At 34.6% G+C, this 25,913-nt stretch overlaps 3 protein-coding genes across 5 annotated transcripts; 1 reads left to right on the top strand and 2 right to left on the bottom strand.

Moving 5' to 3' along the window:
- Window positions 1–6,349: 6,349 nt before the first annotated feature.
- LOC126553846 (uncharacterized) lies at window positions 6,350–10,146 on the bottom strand. The gene is made up of 2 exons (XM_050208985.1): window positions 7,060–10,146; window positions 6,350–6,670 (listed from the first exon to the last, which is right to left on the bottom strand). The coding sequence occupies exons 1-2, from the start codon at window positions 10,144–10,146 to the stop codon at window positions 6,350–6,352; spliced, it is 3,408 nt and encodes a 1,135-aa protein (XP_050064942.1).
- A 1,697-nt stretch (window positions 10,147–11,843) lies between these two features.
- On the top strand, window positions 11,844–22,161 carry LOC126550879 (uncharacterized). Of its 3 annotated transcripts, none has more exons than XR_007604931.1 (5): window positions 11,844–14,730; window positions 15,794–15,991; window positions 16,148–16,323; window positions 16,406–16,502; window positions 19,182–22,161. XR_007604931.1 is itself a non-coding variant. In XM_050203406.1 (4 exons), exon 4 carries the CDS (start codon window positions 19,226–19,228, stop codon window positions 19,934–19,936), a length of 711 nt encoding a protein of 236 aa, XP_050059363.1. In that variant the 5' UTR covers window positions 15,295–15,991; window positions 16,148–16,323; window positions 16,409–16,502; window positions 19,182–19,225; the 3' UTR covers window positions 19,937–22,157. The 3 variants fall into 3 exon arrangements, 1 of the variants encoding a protein (XP_050059363.1); XR_007604932.1 differs by having other exon boundaries at window positions 11,844–15,311; window positions 16,409–16,502; XM_050203406.1 differs by lacking the exon at window positions 11,844–14,730 and having other exon boundaries at window positions 15,295–15,991; window positions 16,409–16,502; window positions 19,182–22,157.
- On the bottom strand, window positions 17,644–25,591 carry LOC114121670 (RIB43A-like with coiled-coils protein 2). Its single transcript, XM_050203399.1, has 7 exons — window positions 25,357–25,591; window positions 25,093–25,233; window positions 23,445–23,608; window positions 23,124–23,364; window positions 22,808–23,038; window positions 22,219–22,323; window positions 17,644–17,845 (listed from the first exon to the last, which is right to left on the bottom strand). Exons 1-7 carry the CDS (start codon window positions 25,477–25,479, stop codon window positions 17,702–17,704), a joined length of 1,149 nt encoding a protein of 382 aa, XP_050059356.1. The 5' UTR covers window positions 25,480–25,591; the 3' UTR covers window positions 17,644–17,701.
- Between the last annotated feature and the right edge of the window lie 322 nt (window positions 25,592–25,913).

Raw genomic sequence — 25,913 nt, 5'->3', positions numbered from 1 at the left:
GTCTAGTGAAAGTCATTAATCCATGTACTGTGGTAAAAGCTAACATGTATTGGTCCTGTTCCCTCACAGGAATTTGAAAAAAACCCGAGTTTAAGTCTAAAGTCGTAAAGTATTTGGAACCTTCTAAACTTCGGAATAAATCTATTGTTCTGGGTAACGGGTATTGGTCTGATTCTATTATGTTATTAAGATCTTTATAAGAAACGACAAGCCTATAATTATTTTTTTCTTTCTTTTTTACTAAAAATGCAGGTGAAGCAAAGTTCGATTTTGTGTGTTTGACTATATTAGCCGTTATTAGTTTATCTAGTTGTGTTTTCAATTCTTGCCTTTGAGATGGTGAAATTCTATGTGGTGGATTAAATTTTGGTTCTTTTGAATTTGGTTTTATTTGTATTTGACATGGTTGTACATTAGCTGGTTTTATATTTATTGTGTCGGTAGAAAATATATGTATAAATTGTTTTAGTAATTTTATTGTTTGATTATGTTGATCTGTCGTTAATTTATTAGATATTTTAATTTGAGTTCCTTCTTTATCGTATATTTTTTCTCTATCTTCGGTTATAATTGTATTTACTATTTGAACTTCTTCATTATGTTTTATTTTATAATTTATATTTGTTTCTAATTTGATATTGTTTTTTTTTTATTGTTCTAAGGAGATGTAATTATTTGTGTGAATAATTTCTTGTGGTATTTTATTTGATTTGCTATTGTTTTTTATCAATGTGCCGGGACACCAGTGTGTTCCATTATTTAAATTGTATAGCATTATAGGAGGTCTAAATCCTGATCCGTATACATATCCGTGTTTGGTTGAATCAGAATATATGTATGTGTCGAAACCGAAATGATTAGCGATGCTACTGAGCTGGTCATCGTGCCACCAGTAATTAGGTAACTCTGATATTTCTAATATGTTTAATATGTCAGCTAGAGTGATTATTATCTTTGGTTTATTATCATTAATTGCGTTAGTTAGTGCGTATAATCCGCAATTTCCGTCGGATTTTACATTTTCCCCTATTTGATATTTATAGAAAATTTTATTAAATTGAGGATAGTCGTTCTTTGTAGAATTATTAGTGTTGTTAATGGTATTGTATGTGTTTTTATATTTGATATTATGTTAGTTTCTTTATTTTTTATTATGGTGGGAGTGTAACATAGTAATAAGTGTATTTCTGTTTCGTTGAATATTTCAAATATCATGTTTTTAATTATTTCCCATTTGAGCTCATTGTTAGTCAAATTTTCTACACATAATGCTATGTGTTCATATTTTTCTTTTATCGCGAAGTTTTTTAGATTGTATAAATTGTCATAAATGTCTATATAAGATGTGGGCATATTATATTTTTCTTTTGATATTAGGTAATGTATAGACCTATGTTCTGTATCAATGGTAGTTATTTCCCCTGGTATTAATTCTAAAACATCAAGTATGTAGGACATGTTGCCGTATTTTTGGGTAAGTCTGTTAGATAAATCTGTATTGTGTTGGAGGTCAGTTGAGATTGTGTGTGCTATAGAATATTGTGGTAGGATGTTTAATATGTCTATATCAGCTTCAATTATGTTGGGTGATGGTGTAATTATATTATGTTCTATGTTTTCGATATGGTTTTCGATTTGATAAAATTTACTGTCATTATTTTAGTTTTAATTGTTTTATTTAGCGTTATTAATTTCTTATTGTAATCGATTTTTGCTTTGTTAATTTCTAAAAATTCGTTACCTAGTATTATAGTACTGCTTAGGTTTTTTATTACGCAAACAGATATTGGGAACGTCACATTCTCAATTTTGAGATTAATTGTTGTAGTTCCAATGAATTGTAGTGGTGTTTTATCTGGACCTGATAATTGGTATTTATTAGATGGGCTTATTATTGTTTTTTTATTTATCAAGTCTGGTCGAATGCAATTTATGTTAGCTCCCGAATCTATGGTTACTTCGATGTCCTCGTTATTTAAATTGGCTATTATATATAATGCGTTGGCTTTTCTATCTTTATTAATTATGGTATTTATGATATCTGTGTTTATTAGGTCGTTTTTAATTATCGGTGATTTATCGAACGGGTTTTCTGGAAGTAAAGGGTAATGCGACTTTCCAGATTGCGCATTTGACCTACTTATTAGTTTTTTTGATTGGAATTTTCGTTCTTGAAGTAACAAGTTTCAGCTGTATGATATCTTTTATTACATATTGTGCATATTAGTTTCCATTTACATTCGGAGCCATTGTGATTGTAATTGTTACAATGTTCACATTGAATCTTTTTATTGATATTATTTTGACTATAGTCATTATTATGATTGATCTTGTTATTCTGGTTTAGTGAGTAACTTTTACGATTATTATTATTATTATTGGGAAATGATCGATAATTGTTCTGATATTTATTATAATTATCATTTGGAGTTGGCGAATAATTATTGCGATTATTATTATTGATTGATCTATTATAGTTAGGGCGATAGTTATATTTGTTGTCATTTTGATATTCGTAATTATTGTTTCTGTTATAATTTGACCGATTTGTATGATTTTGTGTGGCATGATTTGTATATTGGTTGACATTATTGGTATTATTAATAAAATTATTAATTACTGATTCTAACTTTGACATTTGTGCTGTTAATAAATCTATCTGTTTTTTGTTTTTTTGTGTCCTCTATGATATTTATGTGTTCTTTAGTAATTTGAGCTCTTATGTCGTCATGAGATTGAGTTATATTCCCGTTAATCATAAATTCTATCGATTCATATTTTCTTATATTCTTTTTTAATTCATCTAAATTAGAATTATCTAATATTCCTACGTATCTAGCGATTTCTGGTTTAAGTCCTTTCATTATTGTGTGGGTTATTTCCGATTGAGACATATTAGGATCTATTCTTTTACATAAGTTTTCTGCGTCATTTATATATGAAGCGGTAGTTTCGTCGGGTAATTGTTTTCTTTTCTCTAACATAGTTCTTAGCATGTGGCTTTGGGCTGTAGGTTCAAATTCTAAGCGAAGTGCTTGTTCTATTTGTTCCCATGTGGTGGTTGGATTGCTATTTTCAAAATTATCAAGAAAAGTCGCGGCTGTGTTTTCGAGATATATAGGTAGAAAAGATTTTTTTTGTTCTGAAGACCACCCATTTGTTGCACTCGCTTTATTGTATATTTTAATAAATGAATTTACATTTTCGTGAATTGCCCCAGAAAATTTGTTAGGTTTATAAAATGGTGTTTTATCTGTCATATTGATATTGTTGTTAATAAAATCTGATGGTGACCAATCCCCTTTTATATATCTAAATAGTCTGGACCTTAATTCTGCAAATTTTCCTACTGTTTTTAATTTTCTTTTTTCAAGTTCCAGTATTATTTTATGCTGGTTTAATTTGACAACATCTTCCCAGGATGTTAATGAGAGAGTTAAATCATTAGTATTTTCGTCTATTAAGATTTCGTTTGGTGATTGAATATTATTTTCGTGTATGGACATATGTTTAATATTGTTAAAGGCTGGTTTGCATGAGAATTAATATACAAGAGTATTCTAAGATTTGTATAAGTTCTATTAAAAGTGATTCAAAATTTGGTGAAAATGTGTAACAACGTGTTGTAATTTAAAAAAAATAAAATATTGAAAATATTTTTTAAGCCTATTGTTGCTAATTTCTGTTCGAAATGGAGCAATTTTGGTTATCTGTTCGACTATTTGCGTGTATTGGGTTGAGAGATAAATTTTTGTATCGAGTTGTTTTGTAAATATTATTATTTTAATGCACTGTTTTAGTAGTAATATTATGTTTATTTTTGAATAATGTTTAGATTTATTAGATTTTTTGTACTGTATTCATTTGATGAAAAATTTAATGTTTGAGAAATTAGTTGTAAATATGTGTGTGTAAAGTATTTTATATAATGCAATCATAATAATAATGCTACCTGTTGTTGGGCGCCATTTGTAGTAAAATAAAATAAGGAAAACAAAGCTATAAACGGGGGACCATTTGTATTAGAATTAAAAGGTACGATGTAGGGAAGTGATAGTGATGCGTACCAAGTCTCAACAAGTATGAGATTGTTGGCCACGCAGATAACTATACAGGTGTCGGTGACCCTTATGACAAAGTATAACAGAGAACATGTATATAAATAAAAGACAAATATTGGCGTAAGTGATAAAATAGATAATATTTCAAATTAATAATAATTTGGTTACAAAGGTTAACGATACTTAAATGCTAGTGTTAGTACCCCGAAGTCACTTAACACAAGATGAACGAATACAAGGAATAATTGATAATATGGAGTATAATATAATAACAAACAATTATGGTGTTGGCGTAAGGCCGACTCACGTAACCGATATGCAGTACGCCTGGGTGGGTATGGAGATGACGATGAAACTTGACGCAGATGACGACGATTATATGCTGACGGTTTGATAGAGTGAATGCGACATATGGTGACACAACAGGACGAACGGTATAGGTATATAATACCGTAGGTGATTACCGAGGTAAAGTATGAGTGACACTGACACCGCTTAGGGCTCAAAATGGCGTATGGTGGCGCGAGCGTATTTGTACCGAGCGCGTAACATTGACTCGTTCCGCGACACGCAGAGATAGCTCGGGGGTTCGTTGTCACCGTGACCTTTGCGACCACCGCGTTGGGTATATAAAAAGTAGGCACTATGCCACTATACATAAATATGAAAGTATACGTAACATGCTCCCCATTGAAATGCAGGCTGATTTCAATCTTCGTTCCTGGGACTCCTCATTTTCACGCTCATCACATACATATATAATGGTTACGCGGTCATAGTTATATAATAAGAAACCAATATGGAATAATACAAAAAAATAATAAAATAATAGAAAATAATAATAAATACAGTAATTCACTCAAGGAAGCACGGTTGGAGTTAAGTTAATTACTTATCAACGGGAAGGATGGCTAATTTGACTATGGTCGTGTTAGGGTTCAGTGTTCTGTACGAACCGTGGCTACTCGAACCACACCATCCACGCCTGGATGGATTTGTTGTATTCGACCAAGTCTCCACTGTATTGGTGGTTGGTTGGGCATATTTACTAATACTAAATCATCAATCTTGAGGTTCGGTTGGTTTTCATCCCATTTTTTACGGGCGTTGCAATGACGATAAATATTCCGTAGACATCGCTTCCAAAATGACTGGTACATTTGACGGAGAAGTTCCCAACGAGTAAGACGATTTGGAGCACATGTGTCACATCTAGTTCTGGGATTCCACCATGGGATGGCCAATAAGGAAGTGGCCGGGGGTTAATGCCCGATAGTCGTTTGGATCAGTAGAAATCGGAGTGATCGGGCGTGGCGTGAATTGAGTAAGGCTTCGATACGACACGTTAGCGTGGCCATTTCTTCAAATGTCAGACGTGTGATTGCCCATTACTCGTTTCAGATGATATTTTGTGGATTTTACAGCCGCCTCCCATAGACCACCGAAATGTGGGAGCTGCGGGAGGGTTTTAAAATGCCACTTACATAATACTGTTGGAATACTTTGTTTGAGCTGCGGGATCTGACATCATGTGCCGCAATTGTTGATCTGCACCTTTGAAGTTCGTCCCACAATCACTGTAAATGTCGGATGGCGTTCCACGTCGAGCAACAAAAACGTTGGAGTGCCGCTAAAAACGAACTCGTCGATAAATCTGATACCACTTCGATGTGTACCGCTTTGACGGCCATACACACGAAAATCGATAAGTAACACTTGATTGATCGTGAATCTTACGACGGTGTTCGGCTATGACAAAGGACCAGCAAAGTCAATACCGGTGCGTAAAAATGGTCTGCAAGGAGTTACTCGACTTGCGGGAAGATCAGCCATAATAGGATGAGTAATTGAGGCTCTATGCCGCGCACACACTACACATTTGAAAACGACGTGCCGAATGGAAGATCGGCTAGACATTATCCAATAATGAGCTGCTAGTAACGATGAAATCAACTGTGGTCCGGCATGAAAGTAAGTTAAGTGGAAGTGACGGATAATAAGTGTAGTCAACGCACTTGATTTTGGTAGCAATATCGGATTTTTTGTTTCAGCGGGTAAGGCAGCATGTCGAAGTCGGCCACCAACACGTATAATTTTGTTATCATCAATAAACGGTGCAAGTTGAGCGAGTGAGCGGGAACTATCTTTGCCGCGGTTGTGTTTGCAGGACACGTGACAAATTAACAAATGTAAGGATTGTGTTATACGAATGATTGGTACCATCGCATTTATCACTTCTTGGGAAACAAAATCAGTAACAAATGGTGATGGTAACCGGCGCGCATGGTTTATAAAGCGATAAATGATGACCATGACTCTTTGCATACGGCGCAACGATGAAAAACGTGAGAACCATTCGACTTCATTCGGGGCAACGTCATTAAGCATGCTTTCGTCGAATCCGAATATTCCGGCAACTGTGAAGCTGGCATGAGTTGGAAACATGTAGTTGGCCAGTCAGATTCAGGCAATTTTAAAAACTGGGGACCTTGCCAATAGAGATGGTGGTTAGGAACTTGAGATGGAAATAGCCCTCTTGATACACAATCTGCGGGATTCGACTCAGAGGCAACATGACGCCATTGGCAATTTGGTATAAGTTCGGCGATCTTGGCAAGTCGGTTTGTCACAAATATTTTAAAACTTGAGTGAGGTGACGTGAGCCAAGATAATACTATGCTAGAGTCTGTCCACGCTTGTATCGCCGAAATTGATATATTATTCCGAAAGGTGTTTATTAAACGATGTAACACTTGTGTCAGCAATAACGCACCGCATAACTCCAAGCGTGGTATCGTTAAAGTTGTTTTTGCCTTTTTTATTTTAGAAGGCGCAACTTTTGACTTAGCGGTTATAAAATGTACCAGTATACGCCCATCTTGATGAATAATGCGCAGATAAACCACGGCACCATAACCCTTTTCCGATGCATCAGCGAAACCGATGAGCTGTGCGCTACAAGGTTCGTTCGTGGAAATATGACGACAAATCTTGATACTTGAAACCATATGCAACTCCGAAGAATATTGTTCCCATAAGTCAGATAAATTTGGTGGCAATTATCGTCCCAATTAAGGCCGCCTTGCCAGAGTAATTGCATGAAGCACTTGGCCCAGAATATCATAGGAGCAAGAGCCCCAAGAGGATCGTATAGTTTTGCAATTGTTGACAACACTGATCTTTTTGTATAAATTGGAGGTATTGATGAAGTATGATAACTAAACGTATCAGTGGCTGGTTGCCAATGCAATCCAAGTATTTTTATTCCAACATCATCCTTAGGATCGAATGATAAGCTATTAACTTGATCGTCAAGAGGAATCTTAGACAGGAGTTCTGTAGAATTGGACGACCATTTTTTAAGTTCAAAACCACCTCGAAGTAGTAGCTGTGTGACCTCATCTTGTAATTTAAGTAAGTCTGTGATACTATTACGACCAGTAAGGATATCATCTACATATGTCTGTGTTGACAAAACATCCCTCGTTGACGGGTAAAGATGTCCGTCGTTTTGTTCTAATTCATGCAGCACACGAATCGCTTGAAACGGAGACGACGTGAGTCCGTAAGTAATTGTCGTAAGTTCGTAGTCACGTAGCGGTTCTAATGGTGTTGCACGCCAAAATATGTGCTGGTATTGACAATCTTCTGTATTAATTTTTATTTGGCGGTACATTTTACAAATGTCTGCTGTAAATATGTAGTGATTGAAACGACAGCGGTGTAGCAAATCAGTTATATCTGTTTGTAGTTTGGGGCCAACATGGAGCAGATCGTTCAAGGACTTCCCTGAAGATGACTTGGCAGAGGCGTCGAATACTACTCGGAGTTTCATTTTTGCTCCATTTCGCTTAACCACTGCATGATGCGGAATATAGTATTTTCCCGGCCTTGACGCGAGTTTCATATGACCTAACTGTTCGTACTCCAACATAAATAACCGATAATGGTCGTATACCAACGGGTCTTTCAGCAGTTTGCGTTCCAAGTTATAGAACCTCGATATCGCCATATCATGCGAGTTACCGAGACAAGATGCATCGTTGTTAAATGGTAATGCTAGTGAAAACCTACCCGTACTGTCTCGAGTTGTCGTACGAAGAAAATGGTCTTCACACTGTTGGTCGATTGTAAACAAGTTATTTGTATTTACGGGCTCTTCGACGGTCCAAAACTGTTGTATTAAATGGTCTATCGAAGGCTCCGGCGCTAGCAACAAGGATACGGGCGGAGTATGTGAGTCAACACAGGATTGGCCCACTATAATCCATCCTAAATGTGTTTCGAATGCGGACGGACAATTTGGTGTGTGTAATACCTGACAAGATGGTCCGAGTATGTATGGATATATATCCGCGCCCAACAGGAAGTCAATTTGACCGGGTACATCGAAGTACGGATCTGCAAACAATAACTGTGAGTAGGTGGTACGAATTTTACTAGGTAGTTGGACGGTTGGCATCGGCCCGGTTATCCTAGATAAAATTACAGGTTCACAATAAATTTCGGGCGTGGCGGAATGGCGTGGTATTATAGTACACTTAGTTGATCCCTTGGTCGTGGATACTGACATTTGGGACAACCCCATTACCGCGGTATTACTATGGCAACGTTTAATGCACAATCGTGCTACGCAAGCAGTAGTGATTACGGATATTTGTGATCCTGTGTCAATGAGCACACGGACGGGAGATAACTGTCCACAATTATTACGTATGCGTATAACGGCTGTACCAAGTACTACGTTTGTTTTCGAGCTTGATGTCCCCACAAACGGCGTACTGCCAACCGTATCGGATACAATTGGTGTAGACATAGCGGAGGGCAGAGGTATGGATTGGCTAACACCGATACCCCTATTCGTAGGAGATGAATTCTTCCGCGCTTGTGCTGTATCCATGTGCAGTAATGAGTGGTGTTTGGACGCACAGTGGCGGCAAGTGTATGTAGACTTACATTCTGACGTTTTATGGGACGTACCTAAGCAATTTGTACACACGCGGTTTGTTTTCACAAGGCGAAAACGTTGTTTCACGTTTTGCTGTAAAAATTTTGGACACTGGTACAACATATGGGTTGATTTACACAACACACATTTTAATGATTCCGTGGTTGATGAAGTAGCTAATGATACTTTTGGTTTAGGATGGGTTTTGTGTCCGGTATTAGTGCTTGACACTTGATACGAATTTTGTAACACTTGGCAGCGAATCTGTACGAAATCTGCCAACATATCAAATGTAGGTACGTCCGCGGCGTGATATTCAAATTCGAATGCTTGGCGAGTAACGGGATCTAGTACACGAGATGCAATATAAAACATAAAAAAACCTGGGAAATCGTCAATTTCAAGTGCCTTTAATGCTGATATATTTTCTTGGAATGTAGTTAAAAAATGCTTTAACTCCCCGAGAGATTCGGTTTTCATGGGAGAAATTCGAAATAGTGCATCCATGTGTGCACCTAAAAGGACACGTTTATTGTCGAAGCGATCGTTCAAACTTTGCCATACAATTGGATAATTAGCGTCGGTTAACGGAACTGATTTAACCGTTGTAGCCGCTGAACCAGATACGGCGGACAACAGATAATGGAATTTTTGAATCTGTGATAACTGACTATTATCATGCACTAACGACGTAAAGGTATCACGGAAAGATCGCCATTGTATAATTTGTCCATCGAACGACGGTAATTGTATCTTTGGTAATTGAATATTATGTGTCGTAGGAGTTGGAGTAATATTACGATTGTTTATGCCAAGTTCAACACTAATAGCCTTAATAGCGTAATAGTGGTCCAATGCGATTTTCCCTACCGGATTGTGTACTGTCGGAAATTCACTATCGCGGTCGAGTTCGATAAGCTGGTCTAAAATAGCATCTTGATATAAACGGACATCAGTTATTAAGATTTCAATGTCGTCTATTCGCGGTTGTAGTATCGAAATTCCGGACTCGTCGGTTTTAGCAGTATTCACAAGACCCATTAGAATTGAAAATTGCTCGACAGCTTGATCGCGTTTAATAATATTCCGTTTTAATGCACGTTCGAATCGTTCTCGGTCGCCTGCACTCAGAGACATAATGAAAATTTAATTTTAAATGATTTAATAAAATGTATAAAATTGATTAAATCTTTGTTTTAAATTTTGTATGTATCTGGTAATAGACATTAAATAGCAACACTATGTGTTAGGCTATATCGTATTTTGTTTATGTTTTATGACCGTAACGCGATTCGTAAATTGAATATCGTAATTGCAGTCGGTGCGGAGATAACTTGTTACAAATACACGACTAATTAAATTAAGACCGGTAGCAGTTACCGATGATTAAATATACCTGGACACCGGTGCTAGATAGCGATTGATAGTTCAAAGTCCAAATGTTCGTGCGGCGACAGCGGAGATAACCCGCAACGATAACTATCGACACTCGTAATTACCTAATATGGAATATGAATATCTGTATATTGTTGAACTTAATGATAAATTGTAGCATTCAGGAATCGTTGTACGATTGTACTTTACGACTGCTGTGAATGTACAGCCACTATTATTAACTAGACCAAAATATCGTAGCCAGTAGATATGGGGAATTGACCAGGATATACAGCGTGATTACAATGTTAACTAAATTAATTACCAAATAAATATAAATTTTTCCCCGTTTTAACGAAATAAAACACTAACAAATACAAGTAAACTCTTCCTTCGCCTGTAAGGGATCACGATCCGGTTCGAAGGACCATATGATGCGTACCAAGTCTCAACAAGTATGAGATTGTTGGCCACGCAGATAACTATACAGGTGTCGGTGACCCTTATGACAAAGTATAACAGAAGAACATGTATATATAATAAAAGACAAATATTGGCGTAAGTGATAATAATAGATAATATTTCAAATAATAATAATTTGGTACAACAGGTTAACGATACTTAAATGCTAGTGTTAGTACCCCGAAGTCACTTAACACAAGATGACGCTAATACAAGGAATAATTGATAATATGGAGTATAATATAATAACAAACAATTATGGTGTGGCGTAAGGCCGACTCACGTAACCGATATGCAGTACGCCTGGGTGGGTATGGAGATGACGATGAACTTGACGCAGATGACGACGATTATATGCTGACGGTTTGATAGAGTGAATGCGACATATGGTGACACAACAGGAACGAACGGTATAGGTATATAATACCGTAGGTGATATACCGAGGTAAAGTATGAGTGACACTGACGACCGCTTAGGGGCTCAAAATGCGTATGGTGGCGCGAGCGTATTTGTACCGAGCGCGTAACATTGACTCGTTCCGCGACAACGCAGAGATAGCTCGGTGGGTTCGTTGTCACCGTGACCTTTGCGACCACCGCGTTGGGTTATATAAAAAGTAGGCACTATGCCACTATACATAAATATGAAAGTATACGTAACAGATAGTAAATTGGTGATTGGTAAAATAAATAAGCCATATGGGTAATAAATTATTAAATGATGGTAATTGAATGCCTTGTCTACATTATTTTATTCTGCTACGATATATTGTTATATCGATGTGAAATTATATATATTTAGATTCCACTTACCTTCTTTATGGATGGTCGTATTATTTTGGATTGCATAGATGTCTCGGTGTCATGAGTTGATGAACATTATTAATTATGATCTTATTACTCTTTACACAAACTATAGAATATTGGACTCGAGTTATAACTTATATTGATATATATTGGCATAAATATGAAAGGTCGAATAAAGAATAAAATTGGTTGTAGGATTTAGGATGAGCATTATTGGATGTTAGGTAGTGTAAATGATTGTATAAACAATTTAGGTTTTTAAGAATGAAGAAGATATACCAATATAGGTTTATACTTAGAGAATGGTGAACCAAAATAACGTTAAGAAGTTTCTTGAGAATATGTAAATAGAATTCGTTTCTGAAAATCGATGTTGTCCAATCCTCCAGGTATCTTCAGTATTGGGATACACTACTACGTTCTTGTGTATTACGCTCTTGTGCACTGTGGTCTTATACGCTGCTGCTGCTCTTGTACACTGACGGTTTTTGGTACACTACTCCTTTTGTACATACTACGCGTTTTGTACAGGCTACACCTTTTGTACACACTACGCCTTTAGTATACACTACGCCTTTAGTACACACTACGCGTTTTGTACAGGCTACGCCTTTTGTACACACTACGCCTTTAGTACACACTACGCCTTTAGTACACGCTACGCCTTTTGTACATACTACGCGTTTAGTACACACTACGCCTTTAGTATACACTACGCCTTTAGTACACACTACGCGTTTAGTACATACTACGCGTTTAGTACACACTACGCGGATGCTGTGTGGGTGTTATGGTTTTTATACACTTTTCCCAATACATAAGGTCATCTGGTAAGGTCAGGTCGCTTATGTGACCCGAGTGTTTATTGCGTAATTTTGGTATTTGAATTGGTATTTAGTTTTTAATTGGTCACTTGCATTTGGTTTCACATTCTCTAAGTATGCCTATAATTGGAAATCTATACTTTATACATTTATTATAATATAACACTGTGATATTTATATATTACAAATTATTCCGATGACTATTTGTTCCGCAAAATATTTGTCCCAATTACTATTTGTTCCACAAACTATATGTTCCACGTTTGGAACAAGTATTTTGTGGAACAAATTGTAAAATTATAGCCGAATTCCATCTGTATTTTTATTTTTAAATAATCATACAGAAATTCACCGTAATCAGTCTTTAATTGAATAACATATCTTTTATTAAGATAACATAGGTACCGCTACGTTCTGCAGCATACAGAATACAGATGATGGTACATTGATAAATGACAGGGAAGCCATTTAAACCCAACCGTTATTGCCGATCATTTAAATATTGAATACAATTAAAGAGTTTTTAAAGGACCTTTATAATCGTCGGCGGAATGCTTCAAATTGTTATACATTTTAATTGATATCGTTATACTTCAAACTACTCTAAAAAACATATCTATACCTACTCTTTATAAATAAAAATAAAAATTCACAGAAATAACTGTGACGTTAGGTACCTACTAATATTATTAATAATTATGCATGGTTATATTATTATTATATACATAAATATTATTATCATAGGCTGACGCACAAAATATAAAACAAAATATTATTAAACTACCTATATAATATTTTCTGCGTTTTAAATATAGATCTGCCTTTAACACAGTAACACAGACTACAGTATATTATTATTTTTAAGTATAGGTATTAACATTTGTTAAAGATTTATGTGACCTATATTTTCAATATAATATTGTAGTATCTTTATTTGTTTTATATGCATAGAGTTTAGGACGTAAAGTAATGAATTCTAATAAGATTTCAGATTTTAATTCGTCTTTAAAATAACCTGGTTGATTTTTTCTACGATCACTATAATAATAGTGATTTTTCGGATAATTTGAAGTATCAAAGTAAGAAAATAATTTTCGTTTTACGTCATCGAAAAAGTTAGAAGTTCTTATTTCGTAAACTAACGAATCAGTATCTGAATACACAATGTTAATTTTATTTCTATACATATTTTTCATTACATTATAATGAAAATCATACATTATTGATTTTGAAATATCCAATATTGCAAATCCTACATAAATAGGCTTATCAAATTTAATTTTTTCCTTATTTATATGAATGGCCATTAAATTTTTTGTGTAGGTACCTGGTACATAGTTCGATCTTTAAATGTTGTTTTCGACATTAATCGATGTGCTTTTTTCTCGTTAGATACTAGAAACATTGACATACGTTTTCTGACATTTTCCATAGACACTATTCACTAACAGCACAGTTTGATGAATACCTCGGTCCACGTTGTTGCGCGTTGAATAAGTAGGTTGTAGTTTATCAATTAAAAATGAATTAAGAACTAAACTGTTTCTTCAAATTAATATTGTATTTAATTTAGATTAATTATTAATAAAACTTAACTAATATCAAAAACCTCGTTTGATGATAGTGTTGTAATAAAGTCAGCGACTCACACAAGTACTGAAAGGCTGATGATAATAGACGATAATCAACTCAAGAGCTCTTTGTAAAATGACTATAAGTCTATAAAATATTGTATGATTATGGACCAGATTTATAGTCTGATCCAATGGTGTGATATGTAATCACGCCATATTACACTTTGATCACAGATATTTTTTATAGAATAGGTAAAACCTATGATCACGCTATATTAAACTTTGATTACAGTTATTTTTTATAGAATAGGTAAAACTATGATCACACCATATGATACCACAACCTTATAATAAATCCGTATATAAGTGATCAGTAGACATTGATTATAGTTAGTTAATTTGTTTTAATATGTTGACTGTTGAGTTAAATCTCAACATAGCCTATAAAATTTTATGTTTCGTCGTTTCATACCGTAATATATCCGTTTGCTACAAGTCGATAACAAACCAAGTAACACAATTTGATCAGGTAAATGTTTTTAATCAATCTGTTATACTAAAAATTTATTAAACTTATACTGATTATCATTTTTATTTAAGGTATATATAAAAAAAATATATAAAATAATATATCGTACTATACTAATGTATCTGCAGGCGAAATCTCTTCAAATGATGATGTAAGTACCTGAGTATATACCTTTTTGTTTATGTATGTGTGTTTGTATGATATTAATATATTATTATTAAATAAATTTTAATATCCTTAATACCGTAACACCCCTTTTTCAGTGTGATATAACAGGTTGGAAATTTATTATTATTTAGTAAACGATCGGGGTTTTCTAAATGTATTTCAAACTGGTTATTAGTTTCATTTATGTTTGGAAATGTATTATATGTTTGTAAATTTAACAAAGCAATTTCCGAGTCATCGTACACATCAATTGCTGGAAAATAATGTACAGATAATGTAGTTGTATTACCAGTTAAACTTAATGTAATTGATTCATACATTGTAAAAATTCAAGACATAAATGTCCACAATTAAATGAATTAAAATCTTGATAATTTGAATAGTTATATATAATCGTGTTTCCTTTGAAATAGTTTTGTAATTCAATTGGTGGAGGTAAATCACCGAAGCTATCAAAATATACAACCTTATCTTTAATTTTGTAAAACGCTACCCAATGACTTCCATCACCTGAAGATATGTCTAAGTTTAAAATACCACATTCAATTGTTCGTGGTTTTTTAGGTAAGTCATCTCGTGAAAAGACTCCTCGGAAATGATTGATATTAAACTTTACAATGTATTTTATAATGTCTCTAGATGTGAGTGGTCTGTCAGGTAACGTTTTTATCAGTTTTTTTTCCTTGATCCATTATTGATTAAATTCAATCCGCTACCTTTCTTTTTTTTCGAATTTTGAATTGCATTATAAACACTAGCACTCCCAGACATTAAACTACCGAGAGCTGATAACCCCGCGAAAATAGGAATTAGAGGAATCGCACCTCCTGTCTGACCTGGTGTTAAAATCAATCTTTTACCATTAGGATTTTTCTTAACCTTTCCTTTTTTTGCAACTAGTGTTCTCTTTTTTATTTTTCTATTACTTTTATGTTTACCTTTATAACTCATACCTATTTTCTGTTTAACCTTCATCATACTTTATTTCAGTATTTATAAAGAAGTTTATAAAACCTTCACCAGTCTTATCTGATTTCTACTTACAGGTTGAGCACACTATCTTTCACTGGTTATAAATTTAAAAGATCCAGAGTATTTATAAGAAAAAAAAATGGATTTGATTGAACAGAAAGATAAATTAGATATTTCGAACGTTGATACTCAAATAATAAAAAAAACGTCAAGACATGGACCGTTATTACCTGATACTATACGTGCTATTATAGTCGGTCCTAGTGGTTCAGGTAAAACAAATATAATGTATAATCTAATCACTCATGAAAACGGAATAAGATTTGAAAATATTTATTTATACTCAAAAACTTCGAATCAAGAAAAATATGTTTTATTAAAAAAAATAATAGATGAAATAAAAGGTGCTAACATTTTTATATTTTCAGACGCTGATAAAGTTATAAAACCGAATTTAACTAAAAAGAATTCTGTAATAATTTTCGATGATGTTTTATGTGGTCCGCAGTCGATAATAAGAGAATATTTCGGAATGTGTAGACATTCAGGTGCTAGCTCTGTATTCTATTTAGCACAAACATATTCTAAAATTCCGAAGCAACTGGTAAGAGATAATTCAAATTTATTAATAATTCTAAAACAGGATGATACAAATTTAAAACATATATTCAATGATCATCCATCAGCAGGTATGGATTTCTCAGAATTTCGGAAAATTTCTCATTTCTGCTGGAATCATAGTGATTACGGATTTATGGTTATTGATAAAACACGTGAAATAAGGTAGATATAGATGTGGTTTTCATACTTTTATTAAAAAAATAAGTATATAAATATAGTTGTAATATAGACAAAATCTACATAGTATTATCTTTAGTTGAAGGAAACAGATACATTAAGTTCATTATTTTCAATGAATAAAGATAAAGTTTTGTTAAAAAATTTGATATTATCAAAAAAAAATATCAAACGTAAAATAATGAACATGAAGCGTGGTGTTATAGATTCTGATAACTATTTTCGCGAAACATTTATACCTTTACTCAAACCATTGACTTCAATTCCAGAAAAAAACACTTCATTTATTTCTGACACTACTAAAAAAAAAAAAATACCTTGATCACTAGTGATGGAGATAGCAAAAACGAATCAAATTCATCGTTCGATAATTTTTTAATTTCTAATCCTAAATTACAACGGTATGATAAATCGTATGGCATGCATTATGATTCGGTTAATGATCAACTTAAAATATCAGATATTCCTGTCACTTTTGATCATGGTAACTTACGCTTGCTTGATAATTACTACCCTTGGACTAAAGGACTTTGGTCTTTATTATGTGAGAAAGTACCAAAAAATATGACGATAGAAGATATGGAATCATATTATAATATTCTAAAAACAAGTAAAGTTTATTTAAAGGCAGACAGGAAACCTAAAACCTCAAGATATTTCAAATGGATGAACGTTGTAAAACCTCTATATGATCGAATGAAAATTGATGAAAAACAATTAAATGAGGAAGTATTGAAAATAAATAACACAAAAGTTAAAACTCCTTCTCAATTAAAATTAAAAGAATTTGATAACTTTTTATCTAGCTCAGGCGCAAAACGAAGAAACATTATTAATGATACAGCCATATCAAATGAACCATTTGATTTTTCTTCTTCAGTGATTAGTTCTAAATTTGAAGAACCTCCAACTGATCAGCTATTTAACTTTAGTTTATCACCGTCAGTTAAGAAAGGATCTGGTTTATATAAAGATGTAATACCTCATACACAATTAGTGTATTATGTTATATTATGTATTAAACCCCCCTCTGAAAAAAATGTCTAGGCACGCCCCTGGCAGCTCTAAACAACGACTTTGCGCGTACATAAGACAAAAACTTAATTATAAAAATACAAATATATTTCATTCTATTTAATTGTTTTTAATAAATTTAATTTAAGAGCATTTACAATTTATTTGAATTATCGAGTGGTTTTATTAAACTGATCGAAAAATTCACTCGAAGCATTAGTTTTATATAGAACATTATTCAAATACTTTTGCTTACTTTTTTGTTCATTAGCTAGAACTAAGTTAAAATCCTTTACTCCATCTTCCAAGTCTCTGTAAATAAATATAATACTTCTGGTTATGATTTAAAGTGTCCAAATAATAATACTGTAGTTATAAAATAATTAACAAATAATAATATAAACTATAAACTAGAATAATAGTACCTAGTACACTTAGATAATTTAATTAATTAAATCATCTAAAAATATATAAGCCATTAGTTTTAACTGTTTTAAACAATAAACTAAATTAAAAAAAATGTTTCATTAATTTTAATACTTATACGTTATTTAAATATATATATAATATAAGATGTTATCATAATTGATGGTAGACTCTGGAGTCTGGATAGATGAGTTTTTGGCTACTTTTTGAATGTCATCAGATACTTTGGCAATAGCTTGGTTGATATCAGTAATTGATTTTAATATGATATTAAGAGTAGTTTTGTTTGAAATTATATTTTTGAATTTGTTCCAGTTTATAGTACTAGGAGTTATGGTTGGCCTATTTTTCTTCAAATAGTATTGAGCTTTGATTAGGAGCAAGACACCTGTAAGATCAGAAGCAGGGGTCATTTTGGTTTGCAATTTTTGTAGAAAAATGATTTGGAAGATTGGTAATGAAGTTGAGTATGTCGGGCTAACGATCGCTATGTGATTGCCAATAGGCTGGAGAAAGCGACGCTAATATACACTAAAACGACCCTTAAAGGCCTCTGGTATTTGTGAAACGACCCCAAGTTTGGTATTTGCATAAAAATCAGTGCCAATAAAATGGGTGTATTTTAGAGATTGAGAAAGATTACTGAGTTCTGCCGAAAAAAAAGGTCTTCCTGTGGGAAAATAGCATGAAGAGATGGAAATATTAACAGAGTTTAATAATATTGAAATGCTATTGCTGCTGGAATATTTGTAGTCAGATATGAAGGAAGAGGTCCATGATTAATTTTGTTGGAGATGAGGAGTATAGCGCTTCCATGTGCATTTCCATCTGGGTATAGTCGACTCTAATAATATCGAATCCAAATATCTTAAGTGTAGTGGTTTTAGTTAAGTGAGTTTCCATAATAAGAGTTATTATGACTGGTTGTTTATTGACATTATTTATGAGTTTGTCAATGACTGTGCTGAGAAGTGATATAAGTGGCTTTATTTATGTTCTAAATTCATTAATGAATGAGAAGAGTTGTGCAGTGAAATTTTGGTTTCGATTTGAGTTGGTGTCTTGGGTGAAAGAAGGTTAGTCTTGATTTAATGGTGGAAAATATTGTGAGTAAGCTTGGTGTGCATGTTCGTAGGAATTCACTCCAAGTGGTTGACTTGGAGGGGATCTTTTATTCAAGATCATTTTTGAAGGATTTGGTAGTAATCTTTTTTTAAATCCCAGGTGAGATTGGCAGCCCCTTGAACACCCTCAAGTACCAGCTCGTTATGCAACAGAGCGGAACCAAGGTGTTGGTACAAAAGGCCAATGTGTTTCAAATTATGATTGCCGACTCAAAAAGTCCACAGGTGCAAAGCGCTATCGAGGGCGTTATGGAGGCGGTAGACGCAAGTAAGGTCTGCCAAGACAAGGTGACAAGGGCGTTTAAGGCAGCAGTACAACAGGTTAGAGAGCAACAGGAACAACGACTCGCAGTCAGCACAAGCGAAAAGGTTCTAACACCGAAATGCGCAGTGTGCTCTGAATCACGGACAGAGCAAACAACTAAAACCGAAGGCGAACGAACAAGTAAAGGGCCAGCAAGGCATGATGAGAAGTTGCCCCGTGCCGACGCAGAGGCTAAATACGCAAAACTCCTGGACTCCCTGGCAACCACTGTGGAATCCTTGGAGAAGGCTGTGCAAGCGGCACCTAACACGAAATTAAATATAAAAACAGCCGTAAAGAAGATGGGAGCCGACTTCAGGGATTTTTCAGGCCATGCCAAGCAGCTGGGGTTGACAAGAAACCCTGATGCGCTTGAAATCAGTGCTAGACAGTTGCAGCAACAACAAGCGCAACAGCACGCTCTGACCTTAAAACTGCTGAGAGAAATCAGGGAAGAGCAGGTGCGGCAGAATCTGACAACTGTCGCTGGGACGGACTTCTTCCAACCGTCACAGGGCACCCAGGTGATGGCGGTTGCGGAGGCACCCTAAGAGCTGGCCCAGAGTGGGACTGCCAAGAAACCTGTGCAAAAGGCTAAGGGCCAGCGGCGGCAACAGCAGCAACAGCAGCCGCAACGGCAGGAGCGACAGCAACTACAGGAACAGCAGCACCGAGAAGGGCCAGAAGAGGCAACGAAATGGACGAAGGTTGTTCGGCGGAAGAAAGCTTAACCAATAGGCTAAGGCACAGCAGGGAAAGTAGAAAACGGGACCCGACCAAGGTCCAGGAATAAAAGAAACGAGGCTGCCAGACTGGTGAAGAGCAGGATCCCAAAGACAGAGGCAATAATTATAGACCGATTGGCCGAGGGGGAAACCTACGCCTCGGTAATGAAGAGGGTAACCGCCATCGACCTAAACCCGCTCGGTGTCACGGTGAAGGGCGCCAAACGCTCCAAGGCGGGCGGCATCATCATCGAAGTGGACGAGAAAGACGATGCTGACAGGCTTGCGGAAGGGATAAGTGAAGCCGTTAGAACATCAGCAGCTGTTAGAAGGTCGACAAGAAGCACCCCCATCTTTATCCCGGATGTTCCAAACTGGATGGAGGAGGCAGAAGTGGTTTCGCACTTGGTGAACTTTGACAGCAGTTTCGGGACTGTTAAGTCACAATATCAGATAACCAGGGAGGTCGAATAGCCTTCTGCAGGATACCAATGAAGGTGGCCTCAAAAGTGACGGATGCCAAAAAAATCCGCATAGGCTGGGCGATGTGCAGAGCCAAGCTGTTGGAGAGGAAGGAAAGGGTTTGCTATAAATGCCAAGTGACAGGGCATTTAGCCGTGGCCTACAACTTGGAGGCGAAGCCGAAAGAGTGTTTCAGGTGTAAATCCCCGGCGTACCTGGCTCGGGAGTGTACTGCTCCACCAAGAAGGACGACCACACCGACGCGAAGCAGGTCTCCAGCGCGCAATTGCCAGGAGCCTGGAGAGGGACCCCCCTCCAAATGACGAAGTACGTACAGTGTAACTTGAACCACTGCAGAGTGGCTCAGGATCTACTCAACCAATACATGGTGGAGCAAAAGGTGGAAGTCGCCCTCATCAGCGACCCGTACAGAGTGGACGGTTCCTAAAATGCATGGTATGCAGATACCGGGTTGCGGAGAGCGGCAATTCACATACCGAGAGGAGGCGTTACGATTGGCAATGTTGTGCGCGACGCAGAATTTGTGGCGGTGCGTTTGAACGGGGTGCAGGATATACAGCTGCTATGCCTCCCCTAACAGACCACTGGACCACTTTCAGGACCTGCTGCGGAGGCTTGAAGACAGCATCAGAGCGACCCCGCCCAGTATCCCCGTTTTAGTGACGGGAGATTTCAATACCAGGTCAGCCACTTGGGGTGACTGGGTGAGCAATCAAAGAGGAGACGACTTGAGTGCCTTGTTGGATTCCTTGGGTCTCGTCGTAGCCAACGAAGGGTCGACTCCCACATTCACCAGGGGAGCGGGATCCATTGTTGACGTAACGGCAATGTTGGAGCAGCTAGCATGTCGGGTGGGAAACTGGACGGTCATGGACAGCGTGTTTCAGTTATAGCGACCACCATTACATACGATTCACCGTGGATGAAACTAGTGCTAGGCATCCCCCAAAGGAAACGGTAGGCTGGAACACGCTGAACGGAATCGACGAAGACTCCTTCCATTGTGGCTTGCTAGTGGCGGAATGGCTGAAAGGACGACGCGAAGCTTACGATGCGGAGACGGAGGCGGATAATTTTAATAATTTTTATAATTTATACATTACTGGCGGTACGAATACCGCAACGAACGCTGATCACGTTGGACAATACGTGTGGATTGTGCGACGTCTAAAAACGAACTGATGTTTTTGTTACCATAGTTACTTACACATATTTGGGTAAAATAACTAGTTCATATAGTTTTCCCTCCCAAACCAAATTTTATGATTTATACATTTTCCTTTCAGAGAAAAAATATAAAGAAGTATGCTATGTTATTTTATTGTTATTATTTATAAAAAAAAACTTTGAATTCTGCCGAAATTCCCTTCAGCTGGACAACGCGATACGATTTATAGGTCAAAAAGTAAGTGTTCCCCTAACTCAGTGAGTAAAGAGTAAACATCTTAAAAAGAGCGAAACATCACTTTATGTAAATTTTACAACTTATGAAGTTACGAACCACCACTAATCACTGTTATATAATATGTCATTTAAAAAATAATTTCCTTAAAATTATTTTTAAGTATAGTGAAAAATATTTGTTTTAATATTAGAATTATGTATTCTTAGAAGTATTATTTACCTTTTTTTTTTTGCATTTCTCTATCATTGAGCGTACCGCATCTGGCTAGTATATTTAAAAGTTCAGCCCAATCTTTTTCTTGTTTATCAAATGCCTCTTTTCGTTTCTAAAACGATATATAATTATTAATATTGATAACATATCTATAGTAACGAAATTAAGTAAATGTTATAGGTGCATAGAATATTATACTACAAGGTTCCCTATCATTTTTGAAATATTTTAGTTGATTAGAAAATTAATTAAAATTTAAAAATAAATAAATAGTTTTCAGTTTTTTTCTACACAAATCCTAGCAATCGTTGAGTATTGTTATTCTAATGTTAATTTTTTTCATAAAGTATGTTAATTAATTACTATTTCTCAATTAATTAATTTGGTACTAGATATTTAAAAGAAATAATATTGGCCGTTTTATCTATTTTAGTTATTACCCCTAGAAATTAAATAAATGTTCATGTATGTCACCCAATACCCGTGTAAAATACATTTACTTATTTAAATTTGAATGAATAAATAATGTATAATAATATGTTTAACATCAGTAATTTTATCTACTCTAAAATGTATGTAGCTAGATGTAGGTATACTTTAAGTTCTGCTCTTTGGTTAGCTTGTTCGTCGTATATTGCTTGTTTCATAGCCGGCGTTAAACCCTTGTAAAGTGACTTCAATATTTTTCCTGGTCCTAAAGCACTGTTAAATCCGAGTTCGGGATTTTCAGTCAGAAAATCTCCAGTAATCGCGTTGTACACCTCTGCCATTTTGTCTTCATTACACTCGGCTTCCATAATACTTTTATTCATTTTTTGTTCGGACGCCTAAATTTGAACAAATAATTGTTTTGTGTATAGGTATAATAATATTTTGGCTGTTGAGTATGTTGTGTAATTCAAAAATACTCACTAGAGCTTGGTTGTAACGGTAATTTGCTTCTATCAATTTTTTCCTACACTCATTCTCCAGTGATGCAAGTGCCTGTGCTCGTTGAACTGTCGTGTGTTCGGTCTCTTGCCACGTACGTTCGACATTTTTATTCTCTTCTCGGGTCATATTTTTTTCACGTATTTGCATTTCCAACCACACACGCTGTTGTTGTATTTGTTCCGCTTTTTGTTCTTTTGTTACGCTCTCTTCACCTTCAAATCTTAATAAGAAATGTTTGTCTTACAAATATCTTATTTATTTACATTATTATACTTATAAATTGTAATATATTATACATACCGTTGAACCGACGACAATGTAATCCTTGGATCATCATCGCCAATGCGGTTAGGCTGACCTTTTCTGCATTGTAGAGGGTCATATATGTCGTACTCCCTTCGTGTTTCAGGAGCTTGATATTTTTTTCTAAACTCTAATATCTCTAAATCTATTTCTTTTTGTTTCTAAATATAATAATAAATTATTAAAGTTATAGGTATAAAACTAGTAACAACTAGAGTACATTAAGTATACAACTATATAAGCAGTTTAGTCATCAAAATAATTTTTAAATTGTATCAATATAGTTAGATTTTAATTTAGGTTTAAACGAGTTTAAGGAGATCAGGAGAAAATTAGAAAAATACATTTCAGTTTATTGAGACTAATGTAATGTTTCCGACCACCAAAGTTTAATTTATAAACATAATATAGTGTTTATAATCGTCCTTCAATGTACCTACCTTATTTGTTTGACTATTTTCTGAATTTGTACACTACTATCTTGTTCTACCTACCACTAAAAACCAAGGTTAGGTCAACATTGCACCCAATTGTATAGTTTTAGCTTATACCTATATAAGATCAGTGGCGTATTTACGAGGGTGGTGTAAGGGGTTTCCACTCTCTCACCCCAAAACCAAAATATTTTATATAATGGTTAGAACAAAATAAAAATGAAGTACTAATAACTCGTAATTTGTATCATAAATACATTTAAACCCCCTCCCCCCAGAAAAAAATTGTAGGTATCTACGCCACTGTATAATATTACCTATATCAGATTGTATAATATATAGGTATCAAGTTACTAAAAAGTAATAATATATTATATATTTAATTAGGTATATGTATATATACATGGACGTAACTTGGGCAATTTTTATGGGGGGCAAACTTTATTTTATGTCGATAAACCGTAAACTTAAAGACACTTAGAGATTAAAATAAATACCTAATAAATACATTTTACAAAATATCAAGGGGGCAGTTGCCCCCTCTAATCCTTCAGTTTACGCCTATGTGTATATATATTATGTATAGATAGATAAATAAAATAAAAAGTGTGATAGGTACAGGTTCATAATACTAATGTATACTTTATAGTTCACGAAAAGATTGTAAAATTAATAAATATTTAAATATTACCTATAAAATATTATTATGTACTATAAGTACTATAGTCTATATGTAAACATATAACTATATAAGTTGAGCTTAGGAAAAGAGTTACAGTCACTATTCAGTCGTTACCTACAAGGCTACAAATTATATGAATTACCATAAGTATACATATATTATATGAATTATTATAATATTACGGAATGCTTCTTGTGGTAGTTGAAAAATAAAAACAGAATTATTAATTCATACGTGATGCAAAACAAGTAGGTTAGAAGCGGTAAGTGATATTTAAATTTAACGATGTCCATTTTACTACGTAGGTACCTACCTAGTTATAATTATAACTTATAAGTTAATAGACCGTTAAAAAATACTTTAGAATTTTATTGTACAATGTACAATTTAATGTACCTATAAGTATACTAGTATACATTTTTTTGGAAGCTAGGAAGCTTAGTAGATATTACTTTGCTTATGGAATTTTATAGGTACCTAATAATTATTTTGAAAAAAAACTTAAAATATCACAATGGTATGGTGTTACTTTTTTATTTTGTTCGTCTAGCTGTAACGATGTGGCACAATCTTGTAATAATTTGTTTGAATACGCTTGTTGTTTCGCTTGTTCTTGCTCTCGAAGTATTTTCTTTTCTTGAACTTGTCTATCAAGAGCATCCTTATCGATCTAATCATAAATAAAATATACACGATTGTTCAAAAGTAAAATAAGTGTGAGTGAATACGAATAATTAATGTTTAAAATAAAATAATTAAGAAGTATTTATAATAAGTTTTCATAGTAACTTACACCAATAGTTCTAATAGTTGGGTTGAAAATTCGTTTTTTTCTTTCTTCATCAAAAAGTCTAGCTTTTACTTGTTTAGCCACTTCAGCGTGATCTTTTGGCAATGGTTTTCCTATATTTAACATATTTAAAAAAATTATATTTAGTAATTACGTGGATAGAAAAATTAATAAGTAAGTATAGTTTGTATTTTTTTTGAACAAACACAATGCAATATATTTATTTTGTACACAAATACAACGTCGGCTTGGCAACATATTAAAATACCTAAATATATCGAACTAACTTCAGCATAGCAACAAATCTCATATATATGTATACTAAAATGTTAATAAAATTTATCTGTAAAAAAATTATGATTTCTTCATTTTATATATTACCGAGAACATAACACTAAATTTAGGTGCCTAACTAAGGAATACTCATTTTGCCATCGGAAACCACCCCTGAAGTTTGAAATTAAAGCATTATTTCGACAAGTTATGCTGTACACAAACACAAAAATAAAAAAAAAAAGCGGGCAAGTGAGTACCGCTCTGCTGTACATTAGGTGCCGTAT

This window comes from Aphis gossypii, chromosome 1 (genome assembly GCF_020184175.1).
Source record: "Aphis gossypii isolate Hap1 chromosome 1, ASM2018417v2, whole genome shotgun sequence".
NCBI classification, from domain to species: Eukaryota; Metazoa; Arthropoda; class Insecta; order Hemiptera; family Aphididae; genus Aphis; species Aphis gossypii.
Note: the sequence above shows the minus strand (reverse complement) of the source record. Positions and strands in the feature narration are given on the sequence as shown.